The sequence below is a fragment of the Zea mays genome, chromosome 10, assembly GCF_902167145.1.
Source record: "Zea mays cultivar B73 chromosome 10, Zm-B73-REFERENCE-NAM-5.0, whole genome shotgun sequence".
NCBI lineage: Eukaryota > Viridiplantae > Streptophyta > Magnoliopsida > Poales > Poaceae > Zea > Zea mays.
In genome coordinates this window covers 92,243,554-92,267,983 of record NC_050105.1, presented here as the reverse complement: position 1 = coordinate 92,267,983, position 24,430 = coordinate 92,243,554, and the positions used below count along the sequence as shown (strand labels likewise).

At 45.8% G+C, this 24,430-nt stretch overlaps 2 protein-coding genes across 2 annotated transcripts; both read left to right on the top strand.

Annotated features, from left to right (window-relative positions):
- Positions 1–941: 941 nt before the first annotated feature.
- LOC103642621 (1-aminocyclopropane-1-carboxylate oxidase) lies at positions 942–2,250 on the top strand. The gene has a single exon (XM_020545803.2). The coding sequence runs from the start codon at positions 1,039–1,041 to the stop codon at positions 1,984–1,986; it is 948 nt and encodes a 315-aa protein (XP_020401392.1). The 5' UTR covers positions 942–1,038; the 3' UTR covers positions 1,987–2,250.
- Positions 2,251–20,133: 17,883 nt separating this feature from the next.
- Positions 20,134–21,442, top strand: LOC103641390 (1-aminocyclopropane-1-carboxylate oxidase). The gene has a single exon (XM_008664746.3). The coding sequence runs from the start codon at positions 20,231–20,233 to the stop codon at positions 21,176–21,178; it is 948 nt and encodes a 315-aa protein (XP_008662968.1). The 5' UTR covers positions 20,134–20,230; the 3' UTR covers positions 21,179–21,442.
- Positions 21,443–24,430: the final 2,988 nt, after the last annotated feature.

The window sequence follows — 24,430 nt, the reverse complement described above, 5'->3', positions numbered from 1 at the left end:
AGTATAGGAACATACCACAAAAAATTTGGTTGCCAAAATTAAAAAAATTAAAATGTATTTTGCCGAGTGCCAGCCGGTTGACACTCGGCAAAGAAAGCTTTGCCGAGTGCCATCCCCTTGGCACTCGGCAAAGAAACTAGAATAGATCTTTGCCGAGTACTTGTCAGTTGACACTCGCCAAAGCCTTCTTTGCCGAGTGCCCGCGATCTGGCACTCGGCAAAGAATATTTTTTCCAAAGGATTTCTATTTTTTAAGGAAAAATAAACTAATTCTCTTAGAAAAATAAAAATCCCGTGGAAAAATAGGGTTCTCAAACTAGTCCAAAAATTAATATCTAGGGACTATAGGGAGTGATGCACCTACTAGGCAAGGACAGAATTGTCCAGGTTAGGAGAAGTCACGCACTAGCAATCAGTCTTGCCTCCTTAGCTAAGCTAGCTGCCGAATCCAGTCCAGCTTCAGCATAAGACCAACTCCAGCAACACTCCCCATCCCACTCCGCATCCGCATTATACACGCTCTGAGTCACTATTTCGCTCTCCAGCAGCCTCCGCATCCGTCTCCGCAAAACAGACGCCGTGTACCTGCACTCCCCTTTTCCACGGTTTCTCTCTCCTCTCCGCACAAGACTACATGCGCCACCTCCTGCTCGCGGGCCCCAGCTGTCATAGACTGCATGCGGAGTGCAAATACGGAGTCTGCTGGAAACGGGGACAGATACGGAGAGAAGAGAGAAACTGTTGGCCGTGCTAAATACGGATACGGAGAGGGAGTCTGCTGGAGTTGGTCTAAGCTGCCAATGAAATGAACCCGTAGCTGCCTCCAAGAAACTTCTCTCCCCGTTTGCCACATGCTCAAACTTGCTGACCGTCGACCTGTGTACACCTGGTGGCTGGTGCCCTATAAAACCTCAACCATGGCCTCCGACCACAACACATGATCAGCTGCATGCAACTAAGCTTTCACTGAAGCAAGCAAACAAACACCTAAAGATCTGCTATTTGAGTATTTCTCGTTTCTCTTCAGCTTCATCAGCCATGGTGGTTCCCGTGATCGACTTCTCCAAGCTGGACGGCGCTGAGAGGACCGAGACTCTGGCGCAGATCGCCAATGGCTGCGAGGAATGGGGATTCTTCCAGCTTGTGAACCATGGCATCCCGCTGGAGCTTCTTGAGCGCGTCAAGAAGGTATGCTCCGACTGCTACCGCCTCCGGGAGGCCGGGTTCAAGGTGTCGGAGCCAGTGCGCACGTTGGAGGCGCTCGTCGACGCGGAGCGGCGCGGCGAGGAGGTGGCGCCTGTGGATGACCTGGACTGGGAGGACATATTCTTCATCCACGACGGCTGCCAGTGGCCGTCCGACCCGTCGGCGTTCAAGAAGACCATACGCGAGTACCGCGCCGAGCTGAGGAAGCTCGCCGAGCGCGTCATGGAGGCCATGGACGAGAACCTCGGCCTCACCAAGGGCACCATCAAGGATGCCTTCTCCGGCGGCGGCCGGCACGAGCCCTTCTTCGGCACCAAGGTCAGCCACTACCCGCCGTGCCCGCGCCCGGACCTCATCACGGGCCTGCGTGCGCACACCGACGCTGGCGGAGTCATCCTGCTGTTCCAGGATGACAGAGTCGGTGGCCTGGAGGTGCTCAAGGACGGCCAGTGGATCGACGTGCAGCCGCTCGCGGGCGCCATCGTCATCAACACCGGCGATCAGATCGAGGTGCTCAGCAACGGGCGGTACCGCAGCGCCTGGCACCGCGTGCTGCCCATGCGCGACGGCAACCGCCGCTCCATTGCCTCCTTCTACAACCCGGCTAACGAGGCCACCATCTCGCCGGCGGCGGTGCAGGGCAGCAGCGGTGGTGAGACGTACCCCAAGTACGTGTTCGGTGATTACATGGACGTGTATGTCAAGCAGAAGTTCCAAGCCAAGGAGCCCAGATTCGAAGCCGTCAAGGCCGCGGCGCCCAAGTCATCTCCGGCGGCCTAAAACTTGCACTAGACAACTTCTTTATCTAGTGCTAAAACGTTTGCGGAGAGTTAAATGTTGGGCACTCGATAAAGACAAAGTTTAACGAGTATTGGACAAAGAACTTTTCTCCAATAGTGTTGCCGCTTAAGGACACAAACTCAATACAGGATGGTAAAATTATTTGAGTTGCTATTTTGTTTCATCGTGTTGAGCCTGAAAATGTAATCCTAATACTCTTGTTCCTCGTGTTCAATGACATATATTGGATTATTTTACCTCTTTTGTCCAGAAAATTTTATCAAAGAAGGCCATGATTATAATTTCTTAAGCTAGGATTGTCGAAGTTTCAAACCTCGCTCTGACAATTAATTTTTTGTGCGTGTTCCGGGCTCAAGACGGTGTGCGAGGTGGGCATAAGATTTATACTGGTTCAGCCAAAATGTTCTTATATCCAGTCATCGGCGGCTTGCGCTACCGACACCATTGATGATCAAAGCTCGTAGTAGGGTTTACAAGCTGGACGAGTGAGTCAAAAGAGACTCTCAAGTCTCTTGTTCATGGTGGAGGTGGTTACAAGGTGTATTCCTAGCTAAGTCTTGACATGGCGGCGGGGCTCCGGCGTCCGGGTTCTCCTCTTGTTCATCGTTTTTCTAGGTGTCGTCTCATCTGGGGTCCGTCCTTGCGTTGTCCGTCCAGGCAAAAGGAATCTCTGAGTCTGCCTGAGAGTGTCGAAGGCGAAAAACCCTCCGACCGGGTGGTAGAGCGCACCCGCCACTGGCCCCCTTGATGGGGGCGGTTTTGGATTTGCCTGGCCTGATACATGAACACAAGAACACAAGGGTTTAGAGTGATTCAGGCCAACAGAGCGTAATACCTTACATCCACTATGAGTTGTATTGGCTGAAAGCTTGGGAGTCGTCGATCTGAGTGTGAATTCACATCCCCCTGCATCGCTAGTGCCACCCATTTTATAGTCCAAGGGGAGACACGTTACAATGGAGCTAGGGCCCCGACAGGTGAGCCTAGGAGCAAGTTACAAAGTAGGACTAGAGGCGTCGGATAAGCCCGACGATGCTAGATCTTCCTGAGCGTGTATCTCCTATTGGTCGTTGTGCTGGCTCTCGATATCCTATCCTCCCGTCTCATCTAATAAGGGCTAAGGCGTAACCCATGGAGTAGGTTGCGGCGTAGTCTGATATTCTACCATGTGTAGGGGTGTACGATTTCGTCCTTCTCCACCTATCTCTTCATGCCTCGGTAAGGCACAAGGAATAGTGAAGTCATAAAGAAAGGCGCCTAAGCGGCACATTAAGTCAATAGTCTTGCCTTGGTAACATGCGTGCAACAATGAAATCCTGCACGTTGCTGACCTGGCGCGTCGCACACATTTAATGCTGGGGATACGCTACCCGTCACTGGCATAGGAAAGTATGCATCCCATCCACACTAATTGCAGGCGGACCCCATGTTAGAGGCATACGTCAGGCATCATCCAGTGGCTTATACCAGGCATGTCTGCCCACGCATTGGCACTAGACCTCTGTCTTGGACTGAGGGTAGGCCCGGCAATATGTGGGGACACGTCATTCCCTAACCCTCTCTGAGTAGAGACCTGGACCGTGCCCGAGGTGGCCCTGGGCCCAATCCGCACCGATTCGGACATGTGGCTTCACCGAACACCACTTGGCTTGAGGCCCGGACGACATTTACTAGGCCCGAAGCCAACCTGGATGTTCGGTGCTGCAGCTAGAGGGTGTCTACTTTCCAGGGTCATGGAGCCTCTCTGGACCCCCTTCTCCAGGTATCCGATGGGCCCACAAGGAGGTTCGGGTTCCATTCGCAGGAACCCAGGTCTATAGCTGAAGTTGTCGATTCTTCCCTTCATTGGTACTTGTGGTGGTGGCGGTCCAACCCAGGAAATAAGCTCAGGTTGGGCCACAACTTCATATGGTAGACCTTAACCCCGTGTTGGCTCGGCCATCCGTAAATTCTCGATGGTGGCCATTGGGGTCTCACCTTGACATAGTAGGAGTGGGTACCCCATGTTTAGGGCACCAACAGAGGACCTCGAGCCCACCTCGGGTAAGGTGGCGAACCCGTTGGTGGGGCCATACCTGCGTCTTGACCCAGAAATGCTAGTCCTATGCAGTAGCACCGTGCCTGCCGCCTCCATGCTAAGTGGGTTGCTTGTCGACATACTGCTGTTGCTGCATAAGACAAAGAATTGTATTGCTCTCGAGTTTATCCAGTTTGGTATGAAGTCAAGTGTTTCTCTTTCCGGGCACCCAGCCTTAAGGGCTCACTGGAGGTTGTCCTACACGTGGAGGGTTACCTTTATGTAACACCCCAAAATCATATTTTGGAGAATTTAAGAAAAGTTCTTCCTAGATTTAAAGTTCATATGTTAAGGGATTTATTATTAATTTTGTTCTATTATTATTATGGTTTGGTATTTACTTACATTTAGTAACTGCTAATAAAATTTGACCAACTTATTAAAAGCAATGCTCAGCTTTAACCCCTATTATTGATCAGCCTTACACATCACATGAATTCCCACCTTTGGTGAGTTCATGCACATTATTCCCCATAACCTGTTGGGCGATGAACATATCTGAGCTCACCCTTGCTGTCTCACACCCCCACAGGTCAAGAACAGGTACCATAGGATGAGGCGCATGGAGGATGCTGCGATGTGTTCGTGAGAGGTCTAGGTCGTCGTCTCCTAGTCAACTTTGGGTTGCTGAATCGTTGTCTCCTTACGATGTAATTATTTATTTATTTTGTACAGAAACTCCTATTATATAGTAAAGTTGTAACATTCGTTTCTGTACCATGATTCATCATATGTGTGAGACTTGGTCCTAGCACACCTGGGGATTATGTTCGCGCTCGGGTCCCTAAAACCCGGGTGTGACAGAAGTGGTATCAGAGGAATGTTGACTATAGGACGAAACCTAGATAGAACTGGACAACCAATACTTACTAACCTTTGGTACTCTGATTCTTTTCTAAACTTTTCTCATCTATTTCCGCTTTACTCTGATTATTCTTACCTTTTTCTTTCTAAAGACAAATGTGGAGGAGACCTACACTTAGGAACAAAATTAAAACTATTTTTGTAAATATTTTTATGCTAGAATGTTTGTTCTTGTGATACATGTCTGATTTGGATCTTTGATTGAGTGTGATGAGTTGTGGAGTAATATCCACAATTACATCTGCATATACATATAGGCATAAACATAAATAAAATTCATAAGATAACTAAATAACCTAGATTATCCTCCATTAAAGTGTATCTATTTTTCCCTCTTAACTTAAAGCATTCTATCTTATCCTAATAGGTTCATCTTATGTTAAAAAAATCTATCTTATCCTCATAAATTGTTTATAAGATAAACTAGACCAACCAAGAATACCCCCACTAGAATATATCAAGCCTAATAGATCCATCTTATCTTAAAAGACTCTCTTTTATCTCAATATATTCATCTTATCTTGAAGGGTTCATATTATCCAAACCACTTGTCTTATCCCACCATGATCATGATCCAACCCAAATTAATTCATCTAACCTTGAAAAGATTTTATCTTATCCTAATAAATCTTACTGATCTCAAAAGATTCTACCTTATCCTTATGGATTCATCTTGCCCTAATAAGCATATTTACCCCACACTAGTGTAACAACCATGATCTAATCCAAAGCAATTAGATATTATCAGTCTAATCTAATCATACCAATCTAAACTAGATCCCATCTAAGCTACTATGATCTAATCCAAAGTAAGTTACTTAACCAGTGAGTTAATCCTGGTGAAATATATTAGACCCCACTCCGATAAAACATGAACCTAAATTAGTGCCTTACACCAAGTCGTCTGTGAACAATAACCTAACCTACATCATAGGATGCCTAATACATTTATCCCAAAAGCAAAGAAAAACTCTGTTTAACCTACCTACCCCATGTACCCACAATTGTTATCCCAACTTGGATGAAAGTATCTAACACCTAGACCGATGATTCCTAAATCACACTCAAGAAGGAGGTTGTTTGACCTATCTCATGTTTCATAATCATCACCGACTAGCACATTGTTGGGGGCCTTCGGCTTCCGAAGGTCCTCAAAAACAGGATTTAACAGTATTTCTGGAGTATAATGTGTGAACAGGTATCTTCGGACACAAGTCGGCATCACAGTAGACCAGAATAATACGAAGGTTGATACAGCGCCGAAGGTGTGAGCAGGAAAGCTTTGGCGTGGCAACAAAAAGCGAAACCGACTTAAAGATGAAAAGGCTATTTAGACCTCGATAGATTACTATAGAATCATTATCAAGTGTAAAGGGCATGAATGTAATTTTGTATGGGTTGTGCCCCGTGCCTATAAATAGGTGAACAGTACCCCCGTACTGTTCACGCTGACTTGGCATTCACTTTTGCGTCACGCTTGTACTTTCATTTCCTTCAAGTTGAAGGTACATCTGTAATTCAATGTTATTTCTGTTTATATATAATAATAATATACAATTATCTATGTTATCCTTTATATTCCTTACAATTCATTCTTCGTCGCTATATAATGTATTTATGAAGGTACGCCCTTCATAACCTTCGTCCGAAAACCATTATATCCTAAGGGGAATAATGCTTCGTAGGACGAAGGATTTAACCGATTAACATTTTCTATGTTGCCTTGTTCTTATAGCATTTGAGAACAAGTCCCCAACATTGGCGCCCACCTCCGGTGAACTCACTTCCACTCTTTGAGTTTTTTGAACACCTTCGGCGATCATAAACCTTCGTTATGGCGCCGAAGAAAGCTTCAGCGACTGGGGCTGCAGCTCTGCAACCGCTGGACCATAATCAGGAAACAGTCTCCCTTCGGGAGGCCCAAAGCCAGAAAAGAAAGGCTGTTAGCCCGACACCACCAGAGGACGAGATAGATCAAGAAATCAGAGATATGGAGATGCTTCATCAACAAGTGCAGAGGAAGAAAGAAAAGATGGCCAGGCTAGCTGAACTGCAGAGGCAGATAGACGAAGCCTCTGAAGAAGTTCGTCATCTTGCCCAGGATGAGCAACACCGAAGGCCTCACCACCAAGACCTTCATCAGGAGGGTTTTCCCAACGAAGATGACTGGTATGACAATTTCCATCACGAGAATTTTGTTTTTGATGATGCCTCTCCTCTGTCCGCTGAGCTGCAGGCTACACCTTGGCCTCCGTCCTACAAGCCGCCTCAGCTTCCCGTATTCGATGGCCATTCAGACCCGAAGCAGTTTTTGATGAGCTACGAAGCAACAGTATCTTCGTATGGTGGCAATGCTGCAGTCATGGCCAAATCTTTTGTTATGGCTGTCATGAGTGTTGCTCAAACCTGGTATTCCTCCCTTCGACCAGGAACGATCACTTCATGGCAGAAGCTGAAGGACTTGTTGTTAACTAGCTTCCAAGGGTTTCAGACGAAGCCGGTTATTGCTCAAGCTCTGTTCCAGTGCACCCAAGATCATGAAGAATACCTTCAGGCGTATGTCCGGAGGTTCTTGCATTTGAGGGCACAGGCACCAACGGTACCCAATGAAATTGTCATTGAGGCCATGATCAAGGGGCTTCGGCCAGGACCGTCAGCTTAGTACTTCGCTAGGAAGCCTCCTCAAACTTTGGAGAAGCTGCTCCAGAAGATGGACGAGTACATTCGGGCCGATAATGATTTTCGCCAAAGAAGGGAGGAGGCTTTCAGGTTTTCTGAAATGACCAGGGGCTTCGGAGGAAGGTTCTATCCGAGGCACGTTAGATCAATTCATAACTCTACCCAAAATGATGATCGAGGGAGCCAACAACAATGGCCGCAGTATTCCTCACAGGCTTCGGGGCAACAGCAAGGCTCCTTCCGACCACCAGCTCCAAGAGGCAGAGGCGCCAGGGGCTTCGGCGGAAGATTTGGAGATCAACCAAGAAGAATCTTTTGCTTGTTTTGCGGTGAGAACAAAGGCCATACCACCAGGATGTGCCATGTTACAATCCAGAAGCAAAAGGAAATAGCCGAAGCCGCAGCACAACAAGCTCAGCCGAAGCAGGTCATGCATACAGCTTCGTATCATTCGCCCTACATCCCAGAATATGTGGGCAACCACCCTGCAGTTTCTGTTGCTTCGGCGAGTCAACCTCAAGCTTCCTGGCAACAGCCTCCGCCTCCACCTCCGCTGCAACAAGGCCAGCAGCCAGAAGGGAGCCAGTATGCTCCACACCAAAGGGACTTCAGAGAGCAGTCCGAAGCTCGTACAGTTAACAGCACTGTGCCAGAGTCAAAGCACATCTATTGACAAATATCCTACCTTAATAGCAATCTTTTTCATTCAGTTTTATTTTCTGTAATAAAGGACATTGTTTAGGTTTCATGTAAATAGTTTCGTTGATTCCCACAAGGAAAATATATTTTCTTCACAGGCTTAAATTGTTGAAGTTTAAAGACTTGTGATAACAAAGAGGATCTTCGAACTATCGAAAATTCTTCGAAGCAACAAAAAGTCGTTCTAAGGAACACAGAGTAAGTTTGCCGAAGTCACAAAAAAGTCGTTCCAAAGGGAGCGCAGTGTAAGTTTTCTGCTCCAAAGTCGTTCCAAAGGGAATGCAGAGCATACAGCGAAAAGTCAACGCTGATACCGCCTAAGTAAAAGGCGAAGCGCGAAAAGTCAACGCGAATACCGCTGAAAGTAAAAGGCGAAGAAGCTCCTAAGGGAGGCTTACAGCGAAAAATAAACGCTGATTCCGCTGAAGTAAAAGGCGAAGAAGCTCCTAAGGGAGGCTTATAGTAAAAAGACAATGCTGATTCAAAAAATTATGTGTTTTGTCGCAGGAATGTGTGCATCTTCGGAATAAACACCATCTTACACAGCATAACATCATCGCATCATTTCACATAGCATAAGCATCATACATCATGTTGCATATGGCACAAGAAGGGGACATGACATCGATCTTCGGAAGAATGTTTTGAAAGGGGAAAATCATGCTAAGTAGCTTCGGAGAACATTTTCACGAAGCTTGGATATTATTCATCAGAGCACCACGAATATTGTTGTGACAAATGGAAATTATTCTTCACGAAGCATGAAAAGAAGGGAAGGTGTTTTTTCGTCAAAGACTCAAAAACGGTACGTATGTAAAATTTCATGCATCGTAAAGAATTAAATGATAAAAGCAGGTATATTACATTCAGGGCTACAAGATGTCACACATATTACATTTCAGAAGTTTAATTTACAATAGTATTTAATCTTCTCTCAGAACAACTTCTGCAGCCTCATTCAGGAGCCGATTGACGACTTCGTCCATAATGGCTTCAGCCATCTTTTTAATTTCGTCGTCTCCTTTCGGCTGAGGGCCCGGAGACGCTTTGGCAGGATCTGAAGTAGGACAGGATACGGCTACATTGCTATTACAAATGGCAAACGAAGCTTAAAACCAAAAATTACAACACAATAAAAACTATTAGTTAATACCTAATTGCCCTTCGGGCTCTGCGCTCTTCTCAGCAGTCTCAGCTACTTCTCTAGCGTCGTGGATGCCCTTTTCACTTTTTCGAATGATTTCTCGGGCCATCTCTCGGCCACCATTATCCCAGATATCGGTGAAAAATTTTCCACCAGCCATGCTAGCTTCGGGCGAAGGATCCCTTGCATCTTCGAAGGGCAGAGCATCTTCGGATTGCGCTAGAATCTTTACGTGTTCGCAACCCTTTTTCTCTAAAATTGTGGCAATCCCTCTGGCACCTGAGAAAGCACATATATCTCCACGGCTATTTAAAATTTCCTCGAAGGCCTCAGCTTCGTGGTCGATCCATTCGATGGGACCCTCGGGATTGCCTCTTGTAAAGTTCTCTTCGCTTGAGAATGCGCCGACTTTGGCGAAGCTAGCTTTTAACTTCTTAACACACTCTATAGATTTGTTATAACATCTCTTCTTGGACGAACGAAGCTCTTCAACAGTTCCTTCTAAGTGATCTGCCCATTGGTCGCTGAGTTCTCGCTTTGTTTCCTCAAGTATGCGTTCTTCCTTGGCTCTGGCCAGTTGTTTCCGAAGATCTTCAATTTCGCGCTTCTGAGCTTCAGCTTGACCTTTAAAAGCAGCTTCGTCTTCCTTTATTTTATTTATCAATGAGTGTAATATTTTATCTTTTTCGAGACCTTCGTTCCTCAGTTCGATTACTTCGGAACGAAGGTTGCTCAGGGCTATAGCACACCCTTCGTCTTCAGCATCCTTCTGTGCCCTGAGGGCATTGCTAAGTATCAGGCCCTGCAAAGAGAAATATGTGTGTGTCAATAGATTTAAACAAACGAAAAATTTTGGTCTCAACAAAAATACAAGGATCTCATTTGTCGTACCTTTAAGCTATTATAGGCCAGGCTGTCGGCCAGATCGTTCTTCGACAGCACCGAGAGCCCGTCTTCTAAAGTTGGGAATCCGAAGCTCTTGCTCATCTCCCGACAGACAGAAATCTCCTTGCTGTCAGGGAGACAATACAAAAAGTCTTCTTCTCCACTGCCATTGAATATTAACGCCCCCTTTGGATACTTCAGTTTTTGGGCGTAGCGCTGGGCCTCTTGCTCTTCTTTTTCTGATAGTTTTTTCCCCGAAGCATGACGAATAATATAATCACGAACTTTGGAGGATGCTTCGGGGGCAATGACGCTGATTTCTTCAGCAAAAGTTGGCTTTGTTATTTTTTCTTCCTCAGTTTCCAAGGATTTTATCTTCGCGGGCTCTGAGGACCCAGCTTCGGCTTCAGTTTCTTGCTCTGGAGCTTTAGTATCAGAAATTTCAGTTGTTGTTTCAGGAATGGCAGCAGCCTTCTTCGGAGGTGTGCTTGAAGATTTGATTGTTTCCAGTACATCTAGCACATTAGCCATTCTCTTTCTTTTCGGAGTCACTGCTGGCACTTTTTGATTTTTTACTGTCTCAACATTTGCTGCAGGACTCGCAACTTCAGATGTTTTTTCTTCAGTTGGTTTTTTCACTTTTTCCATTTTTTCTGTGGATAGCGCTTCGGCCATTTCTTCGGTTTTTGGTAGCAAAATCTTCGGTTCTTCCAATTCTATCCTCGTTGGCGCTTCGGCCATTTCTGCAACTTCTGGCAGCAAGGTTGGTTTGGTTGGCTTTTTAGCCTCGGTGGCCGAAGAAGTTTCTCCGGTAAACTCAGGCACCGAAGCTGGTTCAATATAGCGCGGCCGATGTGTGAGGACCTTTATCTTCTTTCTTTTCGGTTCTGGCTCGCTAGGAGCAGTTGCAGCTTCTTCTTTTGCAGAGGTTGTGTTTTTTCTCTTCTGCCTTTGAATGGGATAGCAATAGTCAGGGTAGACAAACCCGATTGCATCAAATACCCGATTCAGCCTCTTCTTTTTTCGGCCTCCGAAGGCTGCTGACATTGCAGTATCTTCGGCCTTCGAATAAGCCCCAAGCAGTTCATCACTTAAATTTTCAATACTCTTTAACCAGTCATCATCTGGCTCAACGAATTTATCTTCGAACTTAAAAGTGTACTTCAGCCTGATAAGTCCACCTTCGTCGGCCTCCTTTATGGTTTCCTGCGGCATTTCCCATTTCTCCGCGAGCGGCCATACCCTGAAGGCAATGTGCTCTTGTACTAAATCTCTAGTTCCAATAAAAGAACAGATAACGCCGAAGGCTCTTTGGCATTTTTCGGCAGCTTCATTCATTTCAACCTTCGGCCTCCGAAGGCCGAAGCTTTGCCAAATAGGGCGCATAATTACACCCTTGATATCTTCTCGTGCTGACAGGTCATTCTTCACATAAAACCATTCTGTCATCCAGTCTCCGGGCCATCTCTTCCGAAAAGTTGGCATGGGACAGCTTGACCCGGACCGAGAAACGAAACTGTAGCAGCCAAAATTATTGTGATACTGTTCCTTACCCCAAGGTTTTGTTTCGTATGATAATTCGTGTATATTGCAGAAGCTTTTTGCATCAGGCTTCAGACCTTGGCTTCTCACGGCCCACACGAAGATATTCAGCCTTATGATTGCCTCGGGGGTAAGTTGATGAAGATAGACTTCGAAGATTTTCAGCACCTCCACGACGAAGCTGCTCAAGGGAAATCGCAGTCCAGCTTTCAAAAAGCTTCGGTACACTACGACTTCATTCTCTTCAGGGTGTGGACAAGTTTTTTCCCCTTCGTCGGCCCTCACAATGGACAAATCCCGGAAATACCTTCCTCTCATGTTGACCAGATGATTCTCTTTGATAGTTGATTTACCATAAACTGAATGGCTTGGTCGCCAGGGACGATCTTCGGAGTCTTCACCACCACTGTCCACATCATAACTGTCACTGTCACCAGTATCTTCAGACAAACCTTCCAGAATCTCCTTGGTGATTTTTTCTGTATTGGTCTTTGACATCGCTATAAGAAACCCCAAGTTTTTCTCTTCGTCGAGGCTCAGCTTCATCTCAGCAGCAGCCTTCTTATCTTCAGACATCTTCGGAGACACTAAAAAACTATTTTCAAAGCCGAAGCTTCAAAACTAAAAGCTTAGCAAATCTTAGTGCACAAGAGCTAAAAATTGAGTGAGCGGGAGCAGATGGCCAGAGAGCGTGTCAAATGAGTTTGCGGTATGACCGTATTTATACGCCAAATGCGTTGAAAATTGACAGACCCCGCTTGTCAGTGAATGTTGCTATTCTAGCAAAGGGAAGGTGTTTTTTCGGACCTTCGGCGTAAAGCCTTCGTCCATGTCGCAATCTAAATTTATTATTTTAAACAAATTAATATTGCGAGGGGCTACTGTTGGGGGCCTTCGGCTTCCGAAGGTCCTCAAAAACAGGATTTAACAGTATTTCTGGAGTATAATGTGTGAACAGGTATCTTCGGACACAAGTCGGCATCACAGTAGACCAGAATAATACGAAGGTTGATACAGCGCCGAAGGTGTGAGCAGGAAAGCTTCGGCGTGGCAACAAAAAGCGAAACCGACTTAAAGATGAAAAGGCTATTTAGACCTCGATAGATTACTATAGAATCATTATCAAGTGTAAAGGGCATGAATGTAATTTTGTATGGGTTGTGCCCCGTGCCTATAAATAGGTGAACAGTACCCCCGTACTGTTCACGCTGACTTGGCATTCACTTTTGCGTCACGCTTGTACTTTCATTTCCTTCAAGTTGAAGGTACATCTGTAATTCAATGTTATTTCTGTTTATATATAATAATAATATACAATTATCTATGTTATCCTTTATATTCCTTACAATTCATTCTTCGTCGCTATATAATGTATTTATGAAGGTACGCCCTTCATAACCTTCGTTCGAAAACCATTATATCCTAAGGGGAATAATGCTTCGTAGGACGAAGGATTTAACCGATTAACATTTTCTATGTTGCCTTGTTCTTATAGCATTTGAGAACAAGTCCCCAACACACATGTTGGAATGAAGAATCTTCACAAGCTTCTAAAGGGAGAACACATTTTGGGACTAACAAATGTTCATTTTGAGAAAGATAGGATTTTTAGCGCATGTCAGGCAGGGAAGCAAGTTGGTGTTCATCATCCACACAAGAACATCATGACGACTGACAGGCCACTCGAGCTCCTACACATGGATCTATTCGGCCCGATAGCTTACATAAGCATCGGCGGGAGTAAGTACTGTCTAGTTATTGTGGATGACTATTCTCGCTTCACTTGGGTGTTCTTTTTGTAGGAAAAATCTCATACCCAAGAGACCTTAAAGGGATTCTTGAGACGGGCTCAAAACGAGTTCGGCTTAAGGATCAAGAAAATAAGAAGCGACAACGGGATGGAGTTCAAGAACTCTCACATTGAAGGCTTCCTTGAGGAGGAGGGCATCAAGCATGAGTTCTCTTCTCCCTACACGCCACAACAAAATGGTGTAGTGGAGAGGAAGAATAGAACTCTATTGGACATGGCAAGGACCATGCTTGATGAGTACAAGACTTCAGATCAGTTTTGGGCCGAGGCGGTCAACACCGCCTACTACGCCATCAACCGGTTATATCTACACCGAATCCTCAAGAAGACATTGTATGAACTCCTAACCGGTAAAAAGCCCAGTGTTTCATATTTTAGAGTCTTTGGTAGCAAATGCTTTATTCTTGTTAAAAGAGGTAGAAAATTCAAATTTGCTCCTAAGACTGTAGAAGGCTTTTTACTAGGATATGATTCAAACACAAGGGCATATAGAGTCTTTAACAAGTCCTCCGGACAAGTTGAAGTTTCTTGTGATATTGTGTTTGATGAGACTAACGTCTCTCAGGTAGAGCAAGTTGATCTTGATGAGATAGGTGATGAAGAGGCTCCATGTGTTGCACTAAGGAACATGTCCATTAGGGATGTGTGTCCTAAGGAATCCGAAGAGCCACCACATGCACAAAAATCAACCATCTTCCTCCACACAAGCATCTCCACCAACTCAAGATGAGGATGAGGCTCAAGATGATGAAGGAGAAAATCAAGAAGATGAGCCACCTCAAGAGGAGAGCAATGATCAAGGGGGAGATGCCCGTGATCAAGATGAGGAAGATGAACAAGTTCCAAGACCGCCACACCCAAGAGTCCACCAAGCAATTCAACGAGATCACCCCGTGAACACCATCCTCGGCGATATTCAAAAGGGGGTAACTACTTGATCTTTGTGAACATTACTCTTTTGTTTCCTCGGGTTGCTCATTTTTGTGAACATTACTCTTTTGTTTCCTCTATTGAGCCACAAAGGGTAGAGGAAGCACTACAAGATTCGGATTGGGTGGTGGCGATGCAAGAGGAGCTCAACAACTTCACTAGGAACGAGGTATGACATCTAGTTCCACGTCCTAACCAAAATGTTGTAGGAACCAAGTGGGTCTTCTGCAACAAGCAAGATGAGCATGGTGTGGTGATAAGGAACAAAGACCGACTTGTGGCCAAGGGGTATTCACAAGTCGAAGGTTTGGATTTCGGTGAAACCTACGCACCCGTAGCTAGGCTTGAATCAATTCGCATTTTACTTGCCTATGCTACTTACCATGGCTTTAAGCTTTATCAAATGGACGTGAAAAGTGCCTCCTCAATGGACCAATCAAGGAAGAGGTCTATGTTGAGCAACCTCCCGGCTTTGAAGATAGTAAGTACCCTAATCACGTATATAAACTCTCTAAGGCGCTTTATGGGCTCAAGCAAGCCCCAAGAGCATGGTATGAATGCCTAAGAGATTTTCTTATCACTAATGGCTTCAAAGTCGGAAAGGCCGATCCTACTTTATTTACTAAAACTCTTGACAATGATTTGTTTGTATGCCAAATTTATGTTGATGATATTATATTTGGGTCTACTAACGAATCTACATGTGAGGAATTTAGTAGGATCATGACACAGAAATTCGAGATGTCGATGATGGGGGAGTTGAAGTACTTCTTGGGATTTCAAGTGAAGCAACTCCAAGAGGGCACCTTCATTAGCCAATCGAAGTATATTCAAGACATTCTAAACATGTTTGGGATGAAGGATGCCAAACCCATCAAGACACCCATGGGAACCAATGGGCATCTTGACCTCGACACGGGAGGTAAATCCGTCGATCAAAAGGTATACCGGTTGATGATAGGCTCTTTACTCTATTTATGTGCATCTCGACCGGACATTATGCTTTCCGTATGCATGTGTGCAAGATTCCAAGCCGACCCTAAGGAAGCTCACCTTACGGCCGTAAAACGAATCTTGAGATATTTAGTTTATACTCCTAAGTTTGGGCTTTGGTACCCTCGGGGATCCACATTTGATTTAATTGGTTATTCGGATGCCGATTGGGCAGGGTGTAAAATTAATAGAAAGATCATATCGGGGACTTGCCAGTTCTTGGGAAGATCTCTGGTGTCTTGGGCTTCAAAGAAACAAAATTCCGTAGCTCTTTCTACCGCCGAAGCCGAGTATATTGCCGCAGGCCATTGTTGCGCGCAACTACTTTGGATGAGGCAAACCCTTAGGGACTATGGTTACAAATTAACCAAAGTTCCTCTTCTATGTGATAATGAGAGTGCAATCCGCATGGCGGATAATCCCGTTGAGCATAGCCGCACTAAACACATAGCCATTCAGTATCATTTCTTAAGGGATCACCAACAAAAGGGAGATATCGAGATTGCATATATTAACACTAAGGAACAATTAGCCGATATCTTTACCAAGCCACTAGATGAACAAACTTTTAACAAACTTAGGCATGAGCTAAATATTCTTGATTCTCGGAACTTCTTTTGATGTTTTGCACACATAGCTCATTAATATACCTTTGATCATATCTCTTTTATATGCTATGACTAATGTGCTTTCAAGTGAATTTCAAACCAAGTCATAGATTGAAAGGGATTTGGAGTCTTCGGCGAAGACAAAGGCTTCCACTCCACTCCATCGAGTCACTCACCCTTCGCCGTCGCTCCGAGCAACTCTCCAACTTTGGTATAATCTTCACTCATATTTTGTTCACCAAAGGGGGAGAAATTAGTAAAAAAGGCTTATATTTCACTCAAGTATCCGTTTTTGGCGATTCATGCCAAAGGGGGAGAAAGTATTAGCCCAAAGCAAAAGGACCGCACCACCACCAATTTTCAAAATTTGAGTTAAGAAAAGATTTTTGAAATGATGAATTTTTCAATTGATATCTTATTATATTCAAAAGGGGGAGAAAGTAGTATTTTCAAAATTGGTATCTTAAAACCCTCTTGAACACTAAGAGGAGGATTTTATTGAGGGGGAGTTTTGTTTAGTCAAAGGAAAAGCATTTGAAACAGGGGGAGAAAATTTCAAATCTTGATAATGCTTCTCAAAATCTCATTCACTTACCTTTGACTATTTGCAAAAGGTCTTTGAAAAGAATTTACAAAAGAATTTGCAAAAACAAAACATGTGGTGCAAGCGTGGTCCAAAATGATAAAAAATATAAAGAAACAATCCATGCATATCTTATGAGAATTATATTGGTTCAATTCTAAGTAACCTTTGCACTTACATTTCGCAAACTAGTTCAATTATGCACTTCTATATTTGCTTTGGTTTGTGTTGGCATCAATCACCAAAAAGGGGGAGATTGAAAGGGAATTAGGCTTACACCTTTTTCCTAATTGATTTTGGTGGTTGAATTGCCCAACACAAATAATTGGACTAACTAGTTTGCTCTAGTCTATAAGTTTTACAGGTGCCAAAGGTTCACAATAAGCCAATAAAAAGACCAAGAAAGGGTTCAAACAAAGAGAGCAAAAGACAACCCAAAGGCACCCAGGTCTGGCGCACCGGACTGTCCGGTGCACCAGGGCACTCGACGCTGAACTCACTACCTTCGGGAAAATGGGAGGCCACTCCGCTATAATTCACCGGACTGTCCGGTGAAGCACCGGACTGTCCGGTGTGCCAGCGGAACAACAGCTACTTCACGCGCAACAGTCGACTGCAACACATTTAATGCGCGTCTGCGCGCGCAGAGGACAGAGCACGCGCAGTTGGCGCACCGAACAGTCTACATGACCTGTCCAGTGCACCACCGGACAGCCCAGAGGCCCCACCTGTCAGAGCTCCATTGGTCGAACCCCAACGGCTGGCTGACGTGGCTGGCGCACCGGACTGTCTGGTGCGCCATGCGACATCAGCCTTCCAACGACCACTTTGTGGTGGTTGGGGCTATAAATCCCCAACCACCCCACATTCAATGGTATCCAAGTTTTCCACCTTCAACACACTACAAGAGCTATAGTATTCAATTCTAAGACACTCCAAAGAGATCAAATCCTCTCCCAAGTCCGGAATCACTCCAAATCAAATAGTGACTAGAGAGAGCGACATTTGTGTTCATTTGAGCTCTTGCGCTTGGATCGCTTCTTTTCTTTCTCATTCTTCTTGTGATCAAACTCAATTGTAACCAAGGCAAGAGACACCAATTGTGTGGTGGTCCTTGCGGGAACTTTGTGTTCCGTTTGATTGAGAAGAGAAGCTCACTCGGAATAGGTGACCGTTTGAGAGAGGGAAAGGGTTGAAAGAGACCCGGTCTTCGTGACCACCTCAACGGGGAGTAGGTTTGCGAAAACCGAACCTCGGTAAAACAAATCCTCGCGTCTCACTCCTTATTTGCTTGCGATTTGTTTTCACCCTCTCTCGCGGACTCATTTATATTTCTAACGCTAACCCGGCTTGTAGTTGTGCTTAAGTTTATAAATTTCAGATTCGCCCTATTCACCCCCCTCTAGGCGACTTTCAACCTGTCTCTTCATGCCTCGGTAAGGCACAAGCACTACCGGAATCCGGGTCTTTGCCGAGTGCCGGCTTCTTTGCCGAGTGCTTTTTGTTGGGCACTCGGCAAAGGTTGCTTTGCCGAGAGCCGCACTCGGTAAAGTCCCGCTCTCGGTAACGAGCTAGTTTACCGAGTGCAGGACACTCGGCATAGGAAAACTCTTGGTAAAGACAATTTTGCCGAGTGACAAACACTCGACAAAGGCGGCTCTCGGCAAAGGGCCGTCAGCGGCCGTTCTAAAGCTGACGGCCGTCAGCCTTTGCCGAGGGCCGAGGTTCGGCACTCGGCAAAGTGGTTTCTTTGCCGAGTGCCAAATGCTTGGCACTCGGCAAAGAAATCTTTACCGAGTGTCTTCTGTGGACACTCGGCAAAGCATATTTTTATTTTTTTAAGTTTGTCCACCAAACTTTTGTGGTATATTACTACACTATGTAGACCTACATGTATCATTTGTGGACAATTATAACAGAGTTTTCAATCGGTAGTAGATTTAGTTCGTTTATTTCAATTTCTTCGGAAAATTCAGATTTGAACTGCAGGTCACTCGAAACTTGAAAAACCGTGCATGTAAAAATTATATCCATGCTACTTAGCATAAGTTACGACCGATTCCAGGAGCGGACCGGAAACTTCGAGCAACATGCTCACTAAACATGGCCGTGAACTTGCCATCCACATGTTTAAAAATGGTATAAAATACAAACAAAGTCAGAAAATCATGAAACTTGTCCACGTGTAATGATATCATATATAGATGCTGTGATAAAAATTTGAGAAAGTTTCGAGAAAGTTGAGACGTACTATGTGTAGAAACCTAGGAGAACTACACATGAAATCGTAGAGTTTCAATGTAGTTCTCCTAGGTTTCTACATATAGTACGTCACAGCTTTCTCGAAACTTTCTCAAATTTTTATCACAGCCTCTACATATGATATTATGACATGTGGACAAGTTTAATGATTTTCTGACTTTGTTTGTGTTTTATACAATTTTTAAACAGCTGGATGACAAGTTCACGACTATGTTGAGTGAGCATGGTGCTCGAAGTTTCCGGTCCGCTGCTGAAGTCGATCGTAACTTGTGCTAAATAGCATTGATATTATGTTTGCACGCACGATTTTCCAAGTTTCGAGTCTTTTACAGTTAAATGTGAATTTTCTGAAGAAAGTTAAATAAACGAACTAAATCTACTAGCTATAGAAAACACTTTTCTAATTGTCCCAAAATGGTACATGTAGGTCTATATAATATAGGAACATACCACAAAAAATTTGGTTGCCAAAATTAAAAAAATTAAAATGTATTTTGCCGAGTGCCAGCCGGTTGACACTCGGCAAAGAAAGCTATGCCGAGTGCCATCCCCTTGGCACTCGGCAAAGAAACTAGAATAGATCTTTGCCGAGTACTTGTCAGTTGACACTCGCCAAAGCCTTCTTTGCCGAGTGCCCGCGATCTGGCACTCGGCAAAAAATATTTTTTCCAAAGGATTTCTATTTTTAAGAAAAAATAAACTAATTCTCTTAGAAAAATAAAAATCCCGTGGAAAAATAGGGTTCTCAAACTAGTCCAAAAATTAATATCTAGGGACTATAGGGAGTGATGCACCTACTAGGCAAGGACAGAATTGTCCAGGTTAGAAGAAGTCACGCACTAGCAATCAGTCTTGCCTCCTTAGCTAAGCTAGCTGCCGAATCCAGTCCAGCTTCAGCATAAGCTGCCAATGAAATGAACCCGTAGCTGCCTCCAAGAAACTTCTCTCCCCGTTTGCCACATGCTCAAACTTGCTGACCGTCGACCTGTGTACACCTGGTGGCTGGTGCCCTATAAAACCTCAACCATGGCCTCCGACCACAACACATGATCAGCTGCATGCAACTAAGCTTTCACTGAAGCAAGCAAACAAACACCTAAAGATCTGCTATTTGAGTATTTCTCGTTTCTCTTCAGCTTCATCAGCCATGGTGGTTCCCGTGATCGACTTCTCCAAGCTGGACGGCGCTGAGAGGACCGAGACTCTGGCGCAGATCGCCAATGGCTGCGAGGAATGGGGATTCTTCCAGCTTGTGAACCATGGCATCCCGCTGGAGCTTCTTGAGCGCGTCAAGAAGGTATGCTCCGACTGCTACCGCCTCCGGGAGGCCGGGTTCAAGGTGTCGGAGCCAGTGCGCACGTTGGAGGCGCTCGTCGACGCGGAGCGGCGCGGCGAGGAGGTGGCGCCTGTGGATGACCTGGACTGGGAGGACATATTCTTCATCCACGACGGCTGCCAGTGGCCGTCCGACCCGTCGGCGTTCAAGAAGACCATACGCGAGTACCGCGCCGAGCTGAGGAAGCTCGCCGAGCGCGTCATGGAGGCCATGGACGAGAACCTCGGCCTCACCAAGGGCACCATCAAGGATGCCTTCTCCGGCGGCGGCCGGCACGAGCCCTTCTTCGGCACCAAGGTCAGCCACTACCCGCCGTGCCCGCGCCCGGACCTCATCACGGGCCTGCGTGCGCACACCGACGCTGGCGGAGTCATCCTGCTGTTCCAGGATGACAGAGTCGGTGGCCTGGAGGTGCTCAAGGACGGCCAGTGGATCGACGTGCAGCCGCTCGCGGGCGCCATCGTCATCAACACCGGCGATCAGATCGAGGTGCTCAGCAACGGGCGGTACCGCAGCGCCTGGCACCGCGTGCTGCCCATGCGCGACGGCAACCGCCGCTCCATTGCCTCCTTCTACAACCCGGCTAACGAGGCCACCATCTCGCCGGCGGCGGTGCAGGGCAGCAGCGGTGGTGAGACGTACCCCAAGTACGTGTTCGGTGATTACATGGACGTGTATGTCAAGCAGAAGTTCCAAGCCAAGGAGCCCAGATTCGAAGCCGTCAAGGCCGCGGCGCCCAAGTCATCTCCGGCGGCCTAAAACTTGCACTAGACAACTTCTTTATCTAGTGCTAAAACGTTTGCGGAGAGTTAAATGTTGGGCACTCGATAAAGACAAAGTTTAACGAGTATTGGACAAAGAACTTTTCTCCAATAGTGTTGCCGCTTAAGGACACAAACTCAATACAGGATGGTAAAATTATTTGAGTTGCTATTTTGTTTCATCGTGTTGAGCCTGAAAATGTAATCCTAATACTCTTGTTCCTCGTGTTCAATGACATATATTGGATTATTTTACCTCTTTTGTCCAGAAAATTTTATCAAAGAAGGCCATGATTATAATTTCTTAAGCTAGGATTGTCGAAGTTTCAAACCTCGCTCTGACAATTAATTTTTTGTGCGTGTTCCGGGCTCAAGACGGTGTGCGAGGTGGGCATAAGATTTATACTGGTTCAGCCAAAATGTTCTTATATCCAGTCATCGGCGGCTTGCGCTACCGACACCATTGATGATCAAAGCTCGTAGTAGGGTTTACAAGCTGGACGAGTGAGTCAAAAGAGACTCTCAAGTCTCTTGTTCATGGTGGAGGTGGTTACAAGGTGTATTCCTAGCTAAGTCTTGACATGGCGGCGGGGCTCCGGCGTCCGGGTTCTCCTCTTGTTCATCGTTTTTCTAGGTGTCGTCTCATCTGGGGTCCGTCCTTGCGTTGTCCGTCCAGGCAAAAGGAATCTCTGAGTCTGCCTGAGAGTGTCGAAGGCGAAAAACCCTCCGACCGGGTGGTAGAGCGCACCCGCCACTGGCCCCCTTGATGGGGGCGGTTTTGGATTTGCCTGGCCTGATACATGAACACAAGAACACAAGGGTTTAGAGTGATTCAGGCCAACAGAGCGTAATACCTTACATCCACTATGAGTTGTATTGGCTGAAAGCCTGGGAGTCGTCGATCTGAGTGTGAATTCACATCCCCCTGCATCGCTAGTGCCACCCATTTTATAGTCCAAGGGGAGACACGTTACAATGGAGCTAGGGCCCCGACAGGTGAGCCTAGGAGCAAGTTACAAAGTAGGACTAGAGGCGTCGGATAAGCCCGACGATGCTAGATCTTCCTGAGCGTGTATCTCCTATTGGTCGTTGTGCTGGCTCTCGATATCCTATCCTCCCGTCTCATCTAATAAGGGCTAAGGCGTAACCCATGGAGTAGGTTGCGGCGTAGTCTGATATTCTACCATGTGTAGGGGTGTACGATTTCGTCCTTCTCCACCTATCTCTTCATGCCTCGGTAAGGCACAAGGAATAGTGAAGTCATAAAGAAAGGCGCCTAAGCGGCACATTAAGTCAATAGTCTTGCCTTGGTAACATGCGTGCAACAATGAAATCCTGCACGTTGCTGACCTGGCGCGTCGCACACATTTAATGCTGGGGATACGCTACCCGTCACTGGCATAGGAAAGTATGCATCCCATCCACACTAATTGCAGGCGGACCCCATGTTAGAGGCATACGTCAGGCATCATCCAGTGGCTTATACCAGGCATGTCTGCCCACGCATTGGCACTAGACCTCTGTCTTGGACTGAGGGTAGGCCCGGCAATATGTGGGGACACGTCATTCCCTAACCCTCTCTGAGTAGAGACCTGGACCGTGCCCGAGGTGGCCCTGGGCCCAATCCGCACCGATTCGGACATGTGGCTTCACCGAACACCACTTGGCTTGAGGCCCGGACGACATTTACTAGGCCCGAAGCCAACCTGGATGTTCGGTGCTGCAGCTAGAGGGTGTCTACTTTCCAGGGTCATGGAGCCTCTCTGGACCCCCTTCTCCAGGTATCCGATGGGCCCACAAGGAGGTTCAGGTTCCATTCGCAGGAACCCAGGTCTATAGCTGAAGTTGTCGATTCTTCCCTTCATTGGTACTTGTGGTGGTGGCGGTCCAACCCAGGAAATAAGCTCAGGTTGGGCCACAACTTCATATGGTAGACCTTAACCCCGTGTTGGCTCGGCCATCCGTAAATTCTCGATGGTGGCCATTGGGGTCTCACCTTGACATAGTAGGAGTGGGTACCCCATGTTTAGGGCACCAACAGAGGACCTCGAGCCCACCTCGGGTAAGGTGGCGAACCCGTTGGTGGGGCCATACCTGCGTCTTGACCCAGAAATGCTAGTCCTATGCAGTAGCACCGTGCCTGCCGCCTCCATGCTAAGTGGGTTGCTTGTCGACATACTGCTGTTGCTGCATAAGACAAAGAATTGTATTGCTCTCGAGTTTATCCAGTTTGGTATGAAGTAAAGTGTTTCTCTTTCTGGGCACCCAGCCTTAAGGGCTCACTGGAGGTTGTCCTACACGTGGAGGGTTACCTTTATGTAACACCCCAAAATCATATTTTGCAGAATTTAAGAAAAGTTCTTCCTAGATTTAAAGTTCATATGTTAAGGGATTTATTATTAATTTTATTCTATTATTATTATGGTTTGGTATTTACTTACATTTAGTAACTGCTAATAAAAATTTGACCAACTTATTAAAAGCAATGCTCAGCTTTAACCCCTATTATTGATCAGCCTTACACATCACATGAATTCCCACCTTTGGTGAGTTCATGCACATTATTCCCCATAACTTGTTGGGCGATGAACATATCTGAGCTCACCCTTGCTGTCTCACACCCCCACAGGTCAAGAACAGGTACCATAGGATGAGGCGCATGGAGGATGCTGCGATGTGTTCGTGAGAGGTCTAGGTCGTCGTCTCCTAGTCAACTTTGGGTTGCTGAATCGTTGTCTCCTTACGATGTAATTATTTATTTATTTTGTACAGAAACTCCTATTATATAGTAAAGTTGTAACATTCATTTCTGTACCATGATTCATCATATGTGTGAGACTTGGTCCTAGCACACCTGGGGATTATGTTCGCGCTCGGGTCCCTAAAACCCGGGTGTGACAGAAGTGGTATCAGAGGAATGTTGACTATAGGACGAAACCTAGATAGAACTGGACAACCAATACTTACTAACCTTTGGTACTCTGATTCTTTTCTAAACTTTTCTCATCTATTTCCGCTTTACTCTGATTATTCTTACCTTTTTCTTTCTAAAGACAAAAGTGGAGGAGACCTACACTTAGGAACAAAATTAAAACTATTTTTGTAAATATTTTTATGCTAGAATGTTTGTTCTTGTGATACATGTCTGATTTGGATCTTTGATTGAGTGTGATGAGTTGTGGAGTAATGTCCACAATTACATCTGCATATACATATAGGCATAAACATAAATAAAATTCATAAGATAACT